Source organism: Cricetulus griseus, assembly GCF_003668045.3.
Source record: "Cricetulus griseus strain 17A/GY chromosome 1 unlocalized genomic scaffold, alternate assembly CriGri-PICRH-1.0 chr1_1, whole genome shotgun sequence".
In the NCBI taxonomy this organism is placed as follows: Eukaryota; Metazoa; Chordata; class Mammalia; order Rodentia; family Cricetidae; genus Cricetulus; species Cricetulus griseus.
Window position 1 is genome coordinate 51,031,235 of NW_023276807.1, and position 15,478 is coordinate 51,046,712.

General features: G+C 43.9%; 2 protein-coding genes and 1 long non-coding RNA gene across 12 annotated transcripts in view; 1 reads left to right on the forward strand and 2 right to left on the reverse strand.

Moving 5' to 3' along the window:
- The window catches only part of Rbpms (RNA binding protein, mRNA processing factor), a 152,306-nt gene extending 147,298 nt beyond the window's left edge, over nucleotides 1-5,008 (forward strand). For 5 of the 6 annotated variants that reach the window (XR_004772478.1, XR_003480268.2, XR_004772476.1 and 2 more), the window contains one exon: nucleotides 3,487-3,608. Coding sequence is in view for 1 of the 6 variants with exons in the window: in XM_027391269.2 (XP_027247070.1) it covers nucleotides 3,487-3,637 (151 nt within the window). In the remaining 5 variants the exon portion in view is untranslated. Of the gene's footprint in view, nucleotides 1-3,486 lie in introns of all 6 variants that reach the window. The other variant, XM_027391269.2, reaches the window with a different exon arrangement.
- Nucleotides 246-9,322, reverse strand: LOC113832795. The gene is made up of 3 exons (XR_004772479.1): nucleotides 7,207-9,322; nucleotides 3,249-3,549; nucleotides 246-1,180 (listed from the first exon to the last, which is right to left on the reverse strand). It is a non-coding gene; the product is annotated as an uncharacterized LOC113832795 (long non-coding RNA).
- A 607-nt stretch (nucleotides 9,323-9,929) lies between these two features.
- Gtf2e2 (general transcription factor IIE subunit 2) overlaps nucleotides 9,930-15,478 on the reverse strand; it is a 43,016-nt gene continuing 37,467 nt past the window's right edge. For all 5 annotated transcript variants that reach the window (XM_027391265.2, XM_027391261.2, XM_027391262.2 and 2 more), the window contains 2 exons: nucleotides 12,196-12,311; nucleotides 9,930-10,641 (listed from right to left, as the gene is read on the reverse strand). In XM_027391265.2, coding sequence (XP_027247066.1) covers nucleotides 10,525-10,641; nucleotides 12,196-12,311 — 233 coding nt within the window. In that variant the 3' untranslated portion in view covers nucleotides 9,930-10,524. The remainder of the gene's footprint in view (nucleotides 10,642-12,195; nucleotides 12,312-15,478) is intronic.

The window sequence follows — 15,478 nt, forward strand, 5'->3', positions numbered from 1 at the left end:
CCTGGAATGTTTAGGAAGATGGGTGGCAGGGGAGGAGGGCATGCCATGGCACTGACAGTTCAGCTCCTGGCTCTGCAGTTCCTGAGACTACTATGGCAAGAGGGTGGAGGCTGTTCTTGTTGCCAATCTGTGCGTATGTGAGCCATCCTTGCCAGACAGGCACACCTGGGCTGAGGAGGGAAGCGGGTCCCTCTACCCTTAGACCTAGGCCATCTCTGCAGAAGATATAGACTAAACACTTTAAATGTTTTAAATATTCACTTATATTAGTACCTGATTAAGCTGACCAGTATAAAAATTAATGTCTAATGGAGTCAGGGTAGCAGAGGAAAATTTCTTACCTGACTTGGCAAAAATGAATATTAGAGGTTAAAGTTAAGTTTTCAGGGGAGATTAGGCCACATGTATGCAGCTGGGTGGCCAAAACAGTTGTTTCTTGGAGAGAAAATTTACCTGGAGCCTGGCCAGGTAGAGTGTAGCTTAGCAAGACAGAAGTCCAAATGGTTGTTCCACTTTAAGTACCTTCCACCTGTGAGTCAACAACATGCCCTAGTGACCTTACATATGAAAGCCAGCTGATCAGATGCTTTGTGATTGCATACACAGTCTCCCATGCCTTCCAATGTAGTACTGCCGCTTACTCAACACAAGGAACTTTTGAGTTTTCCCCGCTTTTTAAACTGTGTTGTGCATGACTGCACATGTTCACACACGTGCATAGAGGACACATCGAAGAAGCCAGGACAACTTTCAGGAGCTGCCTCAAGCTCAGGTTGTCCATCAGGCTGTCTGTCACCAGTAGTTTTTTTTTTTTTTTTTTTTTTGTGAGACTCCACTTAAATGTTGTTCTGGGCCTCCTTCCCCAGTTGTGAATAGAATCAGCCCCTAGTCATCCAGCCCAACCCACTGCCCCTCCATGGCACTGTGTTCCCGGATGTCTTTGGATTCTGTTTAAACGTCCTTGTTAACACATTCCAAGGTTTGAACTCCATTCCTCGCTAAACCTCTTCCTTGTTTACAGGGACTGAAATAGCTACATTTTGACCTTGTGTTCAGTCTCAGACATAGATGGCAGTGTGGATACATTCCTTTCCCATGTGAGAATTGCGTCTCCATGGAGTTCTGGAAAGCTCAGGGAACTATAGGTTCTGTACTCCTCCTTTCCCAACTTCAGAAGATCCTGTGTGAAAGTACAGGACGGAAAGCAGAGTGTTACAAAGTCAAGAGTCAGAGGCTTATCCACCCATCCCGGAGGAGTCAGCTTCCTACAGCAGGGTACCTCAGAGCTACTGTGTAGACCCCAGGGTGGGCCCCAGGTGTCTAAGTGGACATTCTGCTGTACCTTGCCTGCTAACCCCTCTGGGGTGGAGGATCATCTTGGGGAAGAAAGTAATATCCAACATAATTTCTGCCTTGTTCTGCAGGGACTTCTCTCTACAAAGCTCTTCCAGATTGGGGAGCCTGGGAAAGATGGGTCTTCAAAGACAGAGTTTGTAAATGCTAAGGGGGGTTAGGGAAGGGGGAAATACAGCCTGAGACACAGTCTTGAAGGATGTACTGGGACTGCCAATGGAGCCAATGGAGATGTATGAGGGGCTGTTATTTTCTGCTACTCGGGGTTGGCAGGAAGGAGATGGTCCTAGGACAGCTATGCTGGTACCTTGGAAGGGACAGAGCTGCCCAAGACTACAGTGAAGGCAGCCAACAATGACAGAGGATAGTGTAGACTCGTGTTCAACAGCTGAGCTTAACCCCCTTGCCACCTGCAGTGACCCACTAAGTCTTTAGTCTTGGTCACTGTCTAGTGTGCTGCTTTCCCAAGATGGTCTTATGAACCAGCAAGATCTGTTCTCTCCCAGAGCCCAGTGCTGTGCCTTGGGAGTCTCCACAGCAGGAACTCCTGCAAGACAGCCTGGATCTGATGGACTGTGCTCAAGGTCAGGAGGTAGATGGTGGAAAGTCATGTCATTCCTATGGGGAGCAAGGCAGGAATGTGCTGACAGAGTGAGCTTCAGCTGAAGCTCCTTTGATACCTCAGTAATGTCAGGAAGTGAGTCAGGCTATGAGGCCAGGGGCTCACCAAGAATTTTTGTTGCTGTCACCTAAAACATGACTCCATCTGTCCTCTTCTGCCCCAGATTCCCACTCCTCCCGCCCAGTCAGGGAAATGCCACTCAGTGCATACCTAGCTTGTGGGAACTCTGCCTCACCCTCTCAGGGAGAAATCGGGGTTTAACAGAAAAGACAGGCACTTTTTGTGAGTGTTTTTGGCGACTGGTTTGAAACTGGGTCTAACAGTGTAGCCCTGACTAGCCAGGAACTCATATGTAGACTAGTCTGGCCTGAACAAGAGATCCCCACTGTGCCCACCTAGAGATAGACACGTTTAGATTCTCCTTACTTGAGCATCACAGGGTATGTGGTCCCCAGTGGTACTAAGTGTGAGAGGTTCCTAAAGAAGTTTTAGTTCTTTGTTTATCCCTGCCAAACACTTCTGACTCAGAATGTTGCTGCCAGGAAGTGGTCACTGCAAGGCTAAGGCGTTCCTATGGCTCTCTACAGGAAGCAGCTGTTGATGTGTTAGGATTGCAGCAGCCGGGAGAGACAGAAAAGCATTAGTCACAGCACAGTATGCCTGCAGGTCAGTTCCTGCTCTGCAAAGCTGTGTGCAGCTTGCTTTCTCACTTGTGCCTTTCCAAGCTACAGGTACATAGTCATTGTATTTGGGCCTTAAAACTTGTAGGTCATTATTATTATTGTTACATAAGCCTTTCTCTGTACAGAATCTGAGTCTGCTGTTATGTATACCTTTTCTGTTTGACAGCAACCTGTCAGTTAGATGGCAAGAAAATATGGGAGTTGGAGAATGTAAAATGAATGACAATAAAAATAGGTTTACAAAGCTGGGTAGTGGTGGCACATGCCTTTAATTCTAGCACTTGGGTAGCAGAGGCGGGCAGTACCTAGTATTTGTGAGATGGGAGGGCTGTGAGTTCGAGTAGCCTGGGCTACAAAGCAAGCTCCTCTCAAAGGAAAAACAAAAAACAAATCTAACACCATCCTCAGATTCTGCCACAAAGCAAAATACATGACCATTTGTTCAAACTTCAGGGAAAGAAGGTTTCCACTTTAGATTATTTTAGTGCATGTGGAGAGAGGTTAGAGGCCAACTTGCAGGAATGTGTTCACTGTCTACCACAGAAGTCCCCGGGATTGACTCAGGTCATGAGACTTGACAATATGCTTACCCACTGAGCCATCTGGCTGGGCCCCTTGCTTTATTTTCTCCAGACAGGGTCTCTCTGTAGCCCAGGCTGGCCTGGAACCCCAGCCTCCAGGGCTGATTATGTCCAGCTTGAAGTCTTTATCCAGTACCCACAGAGTCTGCTGCCATACTACAGGTCTCACAGAAGCTCAGCAATGGCGCTGAAGGTGCTGTTGATGATTGTTAAGATTGCTCTCCAATATGTCTTCTTTCTGTTGCAGGTTTGAAAATGCCTTGCCCAGTTTTGATCCCTTCAAGACTTTGCCACAGCCTCTATCACACATCTGTTTCCTCAAAGAAAAAAACATATATAATAAAATGTGTTTTACTCTTTTACACTGTATAATTTTAAGAAATACGTGTTATTTGTGAATGCATGGTCTGACACTGCTGTACAGTTTGGAGGCATCCTTGAATAGAACAAAGACAACAGTAAAGCCAAAACGGTTAGTATTTTTCTAACAGACATTTTAAGAATGGAGGGATGAATTCTTACACTAGGTTAGCTCACTTCTGCGCTTCAGTTTTGAATGCTTTTAATGACAAATATCATGTTTTTTCTCCTAATAAGCTGCATGTTTGAGGCATGTCTCTGAATAGCATCAGAACTTACACAATTGTGTTGTGAATGTGTGGACTCCATCTGCCAGAGTCAGGGCACATTAGTAACATGGTGTAGAAATGAACTCTGCAAGACAAAGCCCCCAGGAGATCTGCCATCCTAGTGTATGCACAACTGGGCAAAGACTACTACTTAGGTCATGTCTCCTGAGCACAGTGTACCATCTGAAAATCATGGTGGCTCTGGGCGCAACGATACAAACTGTGCCAAGTGAGGTATTGCCATTTTATACTTGTATTCATTATGTTCTTACATTTATGATAGCACCTCAAAGTGTATGACCTAATATATCACTCACCTTCCATAAGTTGTTCTCATGTCCCCAGTGGAACCACTAAGTGGAGGACTTTGGTTTGAACCTCTGAGGCCAACGTGGCCTCGGGAGAGGCAGGCTGCCCAACCAGCTTGCTTGGCAACAAAGGCATCACATCTTCAGCAAAATCTGCACAGCACAGGCCTACATGAGCTGGTGTTCTAAAGCCTGGCAGCCATCCATAATGTTCTCCCGAATACTGTGTGCTCGAGCAGTTTGAGCCTATCCACAACATTTTGCACTGGGTGGGACAAGTTACCATGGCCGTCTACAAGGAATGCTGTGTACCTTTGCTGGAAGACTTCTTAACCCAAAGTTAGACTTGTGTTGCAGACCAACAGGTTTCCAGAGGCTTTTCAGACAAGAGCCATGTACTTGTCTGAGTACTCTATTGCCCTCAGAGTTGCCTGCTGCTGATATAGCTAGACATAGTTACAACCTTTGTAACTTTGTTACTGCTCTGCTTGTATTGTCTTGAAAACATGTTTTAATGATTATATCATTGGTTGGGGGGAATTATTTTTCATTAGAATCAATAATGTCAAGTTTTTATAGTTTACTAAAAAAAGAAAAAGAAACACCAAGGCCTGGAGTAAGGTCCTTTCACTAAAACTAGAGGAAAGGGTGCAGGCAGCACCTGGGGACTTAAGACATCCACATTAGTGTTTAGGACCACTCATGCCCTCCTCTACTTGATTTAAAAAGAGAGAGCCACTTCACCATCAACTATGCTTTTATAAATTGTGTAAAGGTACTTTTCTATTGTCGTTTTTTTAAAAAAAAATAATAAAGTTTATTCCAGCTATTACATGGTTGTTTGGCAACTTATTCACATCAACCAATCACATCCCACAATGCAGAGGTTTCCATTTCCAGGCAGTAAGAGTCAGAGGGTAACTACAATACACCCACGTGTACCTGAGGGCTTCACACACCTAAGTACCTTTAACTCAGGTCAGCTGGTACCATCTACCCTCACCTACAAAGTTTGAGCTCAAAAGTAAGATTCTGCCAAGCATAGTGGTGTATGCCTTAAATCCCAAGAGGCATGCAGATCTGAGATTCAAGCCAGGCCAGTCTACATAGTGAGTTCCAGGAAACCAGAGCTACCCAGTGAGATGGTGGTGGTGGTGGTGGGGGGGGGGTTATAGTATGTTCAGTTAGGAAAGTTTGCTGCTTTACAGAAAACTGTGGTTAGGTTCCAGCACGTACATCTAGTCACAGACAGCAGTACCCGGAGGTCCATGGGATACAAACATCTTCAAGCAGCCTCACAAAGTACACACAACACATAAACAAAATAAAACCATTTTCTAAAAATGCTCATAATCTAGAAAAATGTGGATGCTGATTCAGCCAAGATAACAGTATAGTATACACTCCCATAATTCCCCCTGCCCAGGTCTTATGTGATCCCCAGGCTTACAGTGAACTTGCTGTGTAGCCAAGGATGACCCTGAACTTCTGATCCTTCTTAACTCCCCAGCCCATCTCACCTCCTAACTGAAGGTCATGACCTTCAGTCTTAGGCACTGATTTTCAGCTCATGACTTATTTTTCCAGAGCCTAGCCATCCAAACCAGGCCAAAGTCACTGCTTTCTGATCATTTGACATTCATGGGGAAGACTAGTGTAGCTTCCAGCTCTTAGAAGTATGTCTAAGATTGCTTTATGGAGCACACTGATAGTGTGGCTTTGCCTTCAGTGAGGTCCCAACCCTACGGCACCAGAGACTACCTCACAGCTGGCACTAATGGAGCATCACTACCTCAAGCTATCCCCGTCCAAAAACAGTCACTTCCCTATGCATTTTTCACAAGAGGCCTTGGGATGCACTGAGAGTGGCTATGTGCAAGGGCATGCCTACATGGCGTGTCTCAATCCAGGAAAAGCCCTAATTTCCACTGACCAAGCAGTTTACACCGTTTCATTAACTTTCTCTGAAATATCTTCTGTCACTCTATTGAGCAAAAATAAGTGCAGGATCTTTGGGAACCAGTAACTCGGGATTAGGAAAGGGTACATGGGTTTGCTTCCTTATAAAAAGGTCTCAATTATACAGGCTTCAAAAGAATGGTAACTGAGCCAAATGGCTTCTCCCCAGGAACACAAGACTAACTATAAAACTAACATAGAATTAAACACACCCCCCCAACCAAATTTCAACTTAAAGAGAGGATTGAGAATATTAAGTTTTGAAATGAGAACACCTCTAGTTAATCACTGGACCCGATGTTTGCATACCTGCCCTTATTTCATGAAGACTTTGCAACCAATATGGCCCCATCCACCAGGCATCCTTAAGAACTAGTCAGACGTGGTGTAGATCTGTAATCCCAGAACCAAAAAAGGCTGAAGCAAGAGGACTACAAGCATTACCTGAGGAAGCACAGCCAACACTCAATTCTTTCTCAATAATCAGAGTCAGCCAACTGTTCACTGAAAAATCACTCTCCCCTGCATAATCCCATAATGGATGTTCTTTTTAACTTTTTAAAAAGTTAAAATTTTAAACCAGTGTTATACTCTCTATAACTAAATAATTTACAACACTCTTGAAGGCTAGAGAAGGTTAGTGAAATGGTCGCCGAAATACCCGTCCTTAAAATGCTTAAAACTGGTGCTAAACAAACCACATGCAGTTGGCAGTTTGATTACGGTGTTTCAATTAGAGTATGTTGTCAAGTTTCTATCTACCACCCTTGTAGAACACACATACAGGATTAATGTTGCTAATACCAACTACCCTGCTCTGGCTAGATTCCAAAGTTTGAAAAGAAGCCACCATGCAAAAACTCTTTTGTAGCCCACTGATACCCATGAGTTCTTTCCTAGTGCACCTGGGGAGACAAACCGCAGTAACTTTCTGCTTTACTGGGGGAGAAGGGAAGTCTTCTCACAAACCGACAACTTGAAGCTTTTGCTCTTCACTGTTCATATAGAGTTCTCACTTAGAAAGGAGGGGTGTGAAGAGGGCAGGGGGAGAGGGGGATTTGTTCTACTTACACAATTGAAAAGCCCCCTTTCTCTGTTGATGTCAAATTAGAAACTGGGTATAGCAGCACATCCTTGGGATCCCAGCAGTCATGGGGCTGAGGCAGGAGGTAGAAAATTCAAGATCAATGAACTACAAAGCCAGGCCCTTTCCAATCCCTACCCCCCAGTTATAAATGTGATCAAACCAGATGCTTAAATTTCACCTAAGCTGTCTTTTGAACTAAATACATTTTGAAATAATGTCCAAATTAAAATATTTACCTGGACAAAGGAACATTTTTCTCCAAAAACTACATGTGGTTTCAGTGAAAGGACTTGGCAAACATGTTCAATGTCTTAAAAAAGCCAAGTACAAAAGTACACCTGTTTTTTAACATTTCTAGAACTGGCCTTACCAAATTCAGGCTGTAGTTTCCTTAGTTACCATTCTTTTGAGTTTGCTTTTTGAGACAGAGTTTCTCTGTGTGGCCCTGGCTATTCTGGAACTTACTCTGCAAACCAGGCTGGCCTTGAACTCAGATCCACCTGTCTCTGCCTCCCACCTGCCTGGCCAGTTATCACTTTTGATATTCTTATATTTTTGTTGTTTCTAGGGACCTGAACCCAAAGCCACATACATGCATTGTTCTGGCCAGATGAAAAGTGACTGGCCTTTCACCCATCTTGAAAGCATGAGGTCACATGGCTACGCTAGCCAACTTCCAAACCAGTGGGGCTGGGTCATACTGCAGCCCATACTTCCAGAGGGCCCTTGTCAATCTGCTAAAGAGACATTTCTCCTGTGCAAGTGTTAACCAAGCCAGATCACACGCAGCTTCCAAGATCAGACATGGTAAAGGTGGTACGGTCATGGACCAGCCACATATATTTATTTCTGAGGGAAAAACTTTTATGAAGGAAAATGCTTTAGCTCCAGAACCAGAAGAAAGGTTGTGCCACAATGCCAGACCCTATTCCAATTTGTCTTTCCATAATATGCTCTCCCCAAATTCACAAGACGAGCCAGAGCCAGGTGTTCCAAATTAGTCTGAGACGGTCTCCAAGTCCCCAATTGAGCCTTTCATGATCACCTACTGATCTCTCAGTAAAGACCCACTGGGAAACAACTGTACTACATGCAGCTCCAAAGACAGCAAAGACAGGCCACTGCTCATCCCCAGGCACAGAGCTAGTCTCAGCTAGCTAACAACAGTTAGGAAAAAAAAAAAACAACCTTCCCAAAAACAAATCATTTCAAAGTAAAGCAGTAACTAGGAAGAAAGGGGGACACTAAGTTTTATCTTCTATGTCTCAGAAAACTATCATTACAAAAATCAGAAAATTCAGAAATCCAAATGTCCTTGTCCCTCAAGTGCCTACATTCAGAACATGCTTCCACTCCAGTGACTTCGAACAAAGAGGTCACAAGAGAGATCCAGAGCTGTACACTCACAGGTTCCCCACAAGTATTGGGACTGAAGTTCCTACACCAACAAGTATCGAGTGTTTCTCCATCCCCTGGGTCTGACCATCATCTGACCACATTTACAGGCTGTGGCAGCAGCAGCCAGAGGTGCATTTTTATACTTTGTCTAAGCTCAACTACATTCTCTTAACTAGCCCTAAAAGCCTCTTGTGAGTGTGATGAATTATAGATCAGATGCACTGAAGGCTGTCTCAGCCTTTTAACTCTCCCAGCCGTGCCCATTCCCACTTGCTTCTAAATGGCAGCAGATCAGGCAGCAACTGGCAGAGGTGAGATCAAGACTTCACTTGGAATTTCTGGAGGAGTATCTTCAGTCACCCAGAAGAGCTGCTGCCAGAGTCCATTCTTTCTATTACAGCCACTGAACACAACCAGGCTCTCAAGTGTCACATAGGACTGTCTACTCCCCACATCTCATCCAGGGATGCCGTCCCAGTACCGCAGCAGAGAATATTCACACAGGCTATAGACCAAGGGGAATGATACTTGCAAGACAATGCAAGTGAATTAAACAAAATTATAGAATTTACAAGCTTAGCAACTAGCAAGATACTTTAATTTTCTAAATTTCAATTTCTTCATTTCTGTGGAGAGGTAAGAAATTAATATGAACAGGCTTAGCTAGAAGTCACCAGACACAGGCCTGGTAGGAAAGCAAGTATCTGAGCACCTACCTGTCCAGGAGGCCTTGAAGAAAATGGTTGCAAACAGAGGCATCTGCTGGGAGGCAAGTGAGTGTCTACATTTATGGGGAAAGCTAACCCACGCCATAAACATCCTTACCAGCAAAAACCTACAGACACAAAGCAAGATGGTAAATTTCTATTCTAATTGATGTGGGAGGCACAGCGTGACATCTTCTTAGACCATATTTTTGGAGCTCGGAGGTAAGAGGTAAAGCATACCGATGACACAAAATGGATATGAAGTATTATTCATCAGAAGCCCAATGCTTTGGGTTACTGTTGTGCCTTTTTTGAGAATATTAAACTTGGTTTTTATATTCCAATAATACTGTTTCAAGGGAGCATAGGAAAGGGCAGGTAAGAAAATGTCATGTGAAAACCCTAAAAACTCACACATACTTGACAATGGTGACCGAGGGTCCCTCCACCAGCAATGGCCAGGACAGCCACCTGAGAGCTGGGCTATGGTGAAGTGCATGTTCAGGCTGGCAAGAAGTGTCTCCTCATCTTTGTTCAAGATGGTATCAAATCATGAAACCAACTTACTAAATACTTAGCCTTTTTAAAGAAAGCATTAACAATTACATTTAGTGTAATTTTATTGCTTAGCTTATTAACCAGAGTCATACCCTGTGTTCCAAAGATGAAACCCACACACTTGCCAACAGCACTGACTCATCTTTGTGACGTCCCAAACACCTGCCCTACCAACCAATGACTGCCACTGTTCCCTGCTATTTTCAAGAATTAAGAGAAACAAACTGAATTTCCTAACTTCTTAAAGATCCTCCTACAAATGATTTTATTATAAATATTTTCTCTTGGAATAAAGAAATATTGCATCCAGCACTATCTGCCAATCTGTTCTAAAGCAATAGAGAAAACAGGAATCAAGAACCATCTAGAAATCAAGATAAACAAAGACACCTGCATGCCATGCTAAGTGTCTTTCTAGGGAAAAAAAAAAAAAACCAACCCCAGGAGTTAACAGGAACTGTTTCCCACTAGCCTGGCTGGGTGACAAAGCTGGATTTGGTAATGCACTCCTGTTCTGTAAACTGAACTGCTCCTCTCCTCAGTCCTGAGGAGCAGACGGGAAGGCAGAGTCTTCAGATCCCAAGCATGAGGAAAGACCCTGATGGTGTCTGCAACCTTGTTTGAGGATAAAAATGCTGCCTATTTGCCAGGGGTAATGTCCGAGTAATCCTTCAGCACTCCAGCCAAGTGTTCATTGTGAGTCTTAAACCGGCGCTTCTTCTGTGAAGCAGGCTTCTTTCTTCTCTGAATAGAGGCCTGCAGGAAAAGGTAAGACAGTAACACCACAGTGACTCCAGGGGACACGATGGTTAGCATTCACTGAGCAAGCCCTGAGACCAGCAGCAAAGACTCAGGGTCTGGAGCCCTTTCCTTTCTCCTGCTTCGAGGGCCCTGCTTCACATACCCCATTCACAGCACACACCCAGCCTCCAACTAGCCCTGGTTGGTGTCCCAATACCACAAGGCACAAACCTCCATTGGAGTGAACAGGCAAGGCACAAAAGTGTAACGCAACTGTGATAGGCACTAAGTCAATAAAATAAAAGACAGTGATTTCCTGTGCTTTGTTTCCACTAACAAGTCTAAAAAAGTTCTTGCCACTTAGCAGTTTAAAAAATGAGCTGAAGTAAATATGGCAAAATATTGAGAAATGACAAAACTAGGGACATGGAGCATTGCAACATTCTCTATTCTGTATACTGGAAATATCACATTTTGGAAAGCTCAAAATAAACAATGATAAAGTATTAAGGGTTTTGGTGTGTGTATTCCACCACACCCCAAGACAGGGTTTTTCTGTGTAGCCCTGGATATCCTGGAACTAACTCTCTGCCGCCCAGCCAGGCCTCAAACTCACAGAGATCCATCTGACTCTGCCTCCCAAGTGCTGGGATTAAAGGCATGTGTCACCACTGCCCAGCGACAATAAATCTTTTTCTTTTATTCAGTGACTCTTAGAGAATCACTTTTTTAAAAAATGGAAAAATGGAAAGCTACAAAGTATGCGTGGAAGGGGAGAGAGCAGAGTCCCAAGTCTAGAGTGCTAGTAGTTCTTTCTGCCCCGGCTGTTCTTGAACTACAGGTTAGTGGTTACCAGATGCAGGGGGTTTACTAGCCTTCACTTTAATATCCACTATGAGTACAATTTAAGGACTAGAATGACAAATGTAAACGGTTCCTAAAAAATGACAATTCAGTATTATCAGGATATGACAGCTCCATCCAGGCATTGGTATGAAGGGGACAATGGAGGTCTAAGAAAGAGCACCAGATGAAGATGTGGCTCCTTTTTGAAACCAGGGAACGTATGTATGGGATGAGAGGCCAGAAATGTTAGTCCCTGACTGGACTCAAGTTGCACTGCTAGACAGGCTGGAGGATAAGAAAGCTCTCCCAGCTGGGTGTTGGTGGCCCACACCTTTAATCCCAGCACTCAGAAGGCAGAGGCAGGCGGATCTCTGTGAGTTTGAGACCAGCCTGGTCTACAACAGTTCGTTCCAGGACAGCCTCCAAAGCCACAGAGAAACCCTGTCTCGAAAACCAGAAAGAAAGAAAGAAAGAAAGAAAGAAAGAAAGAAAGAAAGAAAGAAAGAAAGAAAGAAAGAAAGAAAGCTCGCTCTCCCAAGCTGGGACATCACCATGGATGGTTCACTGGCCTCAATACATCAGATATGCCCAGCTGTATCTGGCAAGTCAATGAATGCATTAGGCTCCGAGAAAACCTAGTAGAGGGAATCCCTTCCTCACTTGTCAGAGGAAGAGGAGAAGCAGTGAAGAAGTGACGAAACTGCTTTTATAAAGATGACATACCACTTTCTTTGGTCCAGATTCCTGCATAGAAGAAATACCCTGTCGCTTGAGATAGTCTTCAATTTTCTCCTCATCCATTGAATCCACAGTGACGCTCCTCCACAGTTTCTGGAATTCTAAACCAACAAGACAGTAGTTACTTTATCATGGATTTTTATAAACCACTGTATCTTGTGATCTAAATTCACTTTGAATATTATCGGGCCTAAATCCATACAACTGAGATTTCACTAAAAAAACAAACAAACAAACAAATACCTATAATTGTAGCAGTCAGGAGGCAGAGCAGGCTGACCTCTGTGAATTCAAGGACAGCCAGGGTAGCAGCAAATTCAAGGCAGACAGGATACATAGTGAGATACAGTCTCAAAAAAAGAACGAGGGGAGGGAAGGCAAGACTATTCCAGTGCTGGACACAGCAACAGAAGGGGTCTCTGATCTGAAATGCAGCTGGACAGCCACCAGTGTGCTCTATTCTTCAGAAACAGTAAGAGAAGGATGGTGTGGCTGAAGCTTCTCCTATATTCCATGGGAAGAGAAGCAATTAACACTCTTCCCAAATCAGCTCCCTCCCTGTGGCACAAATTATTCAAATACTGGTTCAAGGCCCTGAGCGCAATGTATTCCACCTCTGTACTGAGAGTTAGAAGCATTTGGGGAGACGGGGCACCAAAGCTTTATATGAAGGTGACATGCTTGTTTGCTTACATTTTTTTTCTTTTTTTTAAATCTACTAACCAAGGAACTGGTAAGTCACAAAAAGGAAAACCAAAGCAAAACAGCTGGGGTGGGCTGAGAAATACGCATATGAAACAAAGTAGAAAGATGGGTGTCTAGCCTCCATGTCATTCATGTATTTGACACGCACGAATACAAAAATCCTTTGCACTTTAAATTCTTCTCCTAAAGACAGCTTTAATAACCAAGCTCATTAAGAGCCTTGTCAGCCTTTCCTTACACACACACACACACACACACACACACACACACACACACACACACACACACACAGAGTGATGGCCAAGTCTTACAGTGTGTACTCTGGGAACTGAGAAAGGGTGGCTCCCAAACACTGAGGTGGTTCACAAAGCTTCCTGTTTACCACAGCTCAGAGGCTGCAGACCAGACAACTATGCCAACCCCTACACCAACATGCCTCTTCCTTCCTTGCCAGTTCATTAACCACACACTTCATCTGCAAGCTATATGACAGCTCAGTGGCTAAGACTATTCTTGCGGGGAACCCATGATTTGATCCCCAATATGCACATGGTGGCTTACAACCTTCTATAACTCAAATTCTAGGGGTTCAGATGTCCTCTTCTGGCTTCCATGGCCTTGCTCACTCACATGCAGTGCACAGAAATACATGCAAGCGAAATACCCATGCACATAAAAAAAGATATTTTTTTTCAACTTTTATTACAAAACAAATGGTGACTAAGGCTGTACCCATGTGAATCCATGCATACTAACTAATGCATTATCTCAAGGGTCAGAGTTCATACAGCCAGTTCAGCTACTGTTTGGTATATTACCACACCTTCAACACACTCCTGAACTCTACCAGGAAGAAGGCCCCCAAATACACCTCTTTTCTGTATAACTCACTCAATCTGTGACACTTAACAAAAGACTGGGATACAATCTCAAACTAAGAGTAACAGCTGCGGGCAACATGACCACAAACTACATCACAGTTATAGTAATCAAGGCAGCACAAAAACACAGAAACAACCTACAAAAGAGAATATAGAAAGGACTAACTTAACATGAGTTAAAATAAATATCTCAGTTGGCTTTTCTTTTCTTTCTTCCCCTCTGCCCCAAGACAGGGTTTCTGTGTGTGTGTCCCTGACTGTCCTGAACTAGCTCTGTAGACCAAATTGGCATTGAACTCAGATCCATCTGCCTCTGCCTCTGAATGATGGAATTAAAGGTGTGCACTACCATCGCCAAGCTTAGTTAGTTTTCAATATGTGAAACAGTCTGTAAAAACAGAAAATGGGAGAAGGAAATATAAGGGTTGCTAGAGAGATGGCTCAGCAGTTAAAAGTAACTGCTGCTCTTCCAGGAGTCAGGTTGGCTTCCTCAGTACCCATATGGTGGTTCACAACCATCTCTTTACTCTAGTTTCAGGAAAAAGCCCTTTTCTGGCTTGTGTGGGCACCAGGCAGAGAAGTGTATGCAGATATACATGTAGGCAAAAAGTATAAAGTGTACCAGAAAAATCTACTTGAATCTACAAGTAGAAAAGGAAGGCAGGTTATCTCATACCATAGGTAATAGTCAACTCAACATGGATTAAAGACAGACAGAGACACAGACACACACAGTTTTTAAGAGCTCTCTCTTTTTTTTTTCTTTTAATTTATTATGTATACAGTGTTCTGCCTACATGTATCCTGGAAGGCCAGACAGAAGAGGGCACCTGATCTCATTACAGATGGCTGTGAGCTACTTTGTGGTTGCTGGGAATTGAACTCAGGACCTCTGGAAGACCAACTAGTGTTCTTAATCTCTGAGCCATCTCTCCAGCCCTGGTCCTGTTCATTTTTACTAAAGCTGTCAATCCTCCTTCCTCCACCTCCCCTGTGCTGGAATTACGGGCATCAACCATGGCCAGCAAGTTTTTAAATAAAACATTTTTCTTGCCGGGCATTGATGCCGCACACCTTCAATCTCAGCACTCGGGAGGCAGAGGCAGGAGGATCTCTGTGAGTTAGAGGCCAGCCTGGTCTCCAGAGTGAGTGCCAGGATAGGCTCCAAAGCTACACAGAGAAACCCTGTGTCAAAAAACAAAAACAAAAACAAAATCACTGACCAAGTAGGAGGAAATTTTTATTTCTGCTTACAGGTTACAGTCCAACACTATGGGAAGCTAACGCAGGAAAACTCTGCTTACTAGCTTGCTCCCTGCAACTTGTGTTCAACTAGCTTTCTTATAGAACCCAGGACCACCACCTAGGCTCCAAGGATGATACTACTCACATCAGGCTAATCTCTCCTACACCAATTAGCAATCAAGAAAATGCCCTACAGACATGCATTTTCTCAGACTGAAGTGCCCCTTTCTCAGTGTGTCAAGCTAGCAATTAAGATTAGCTAGAAGTAAGATACACTCTGAATGTAGATGGTTCCTTATCTTGAAGGGCTGAGGTTCCCAGGCTGAGTAACAAAACCAGCTGTCACTAGCACCTTTTTCTGTTTGCTGGCTACAGTCACAATGTGACAAGCTGTCTCTAAGTCCTGGTGCAATGCCTCCCTGACATGATAGCCTTTG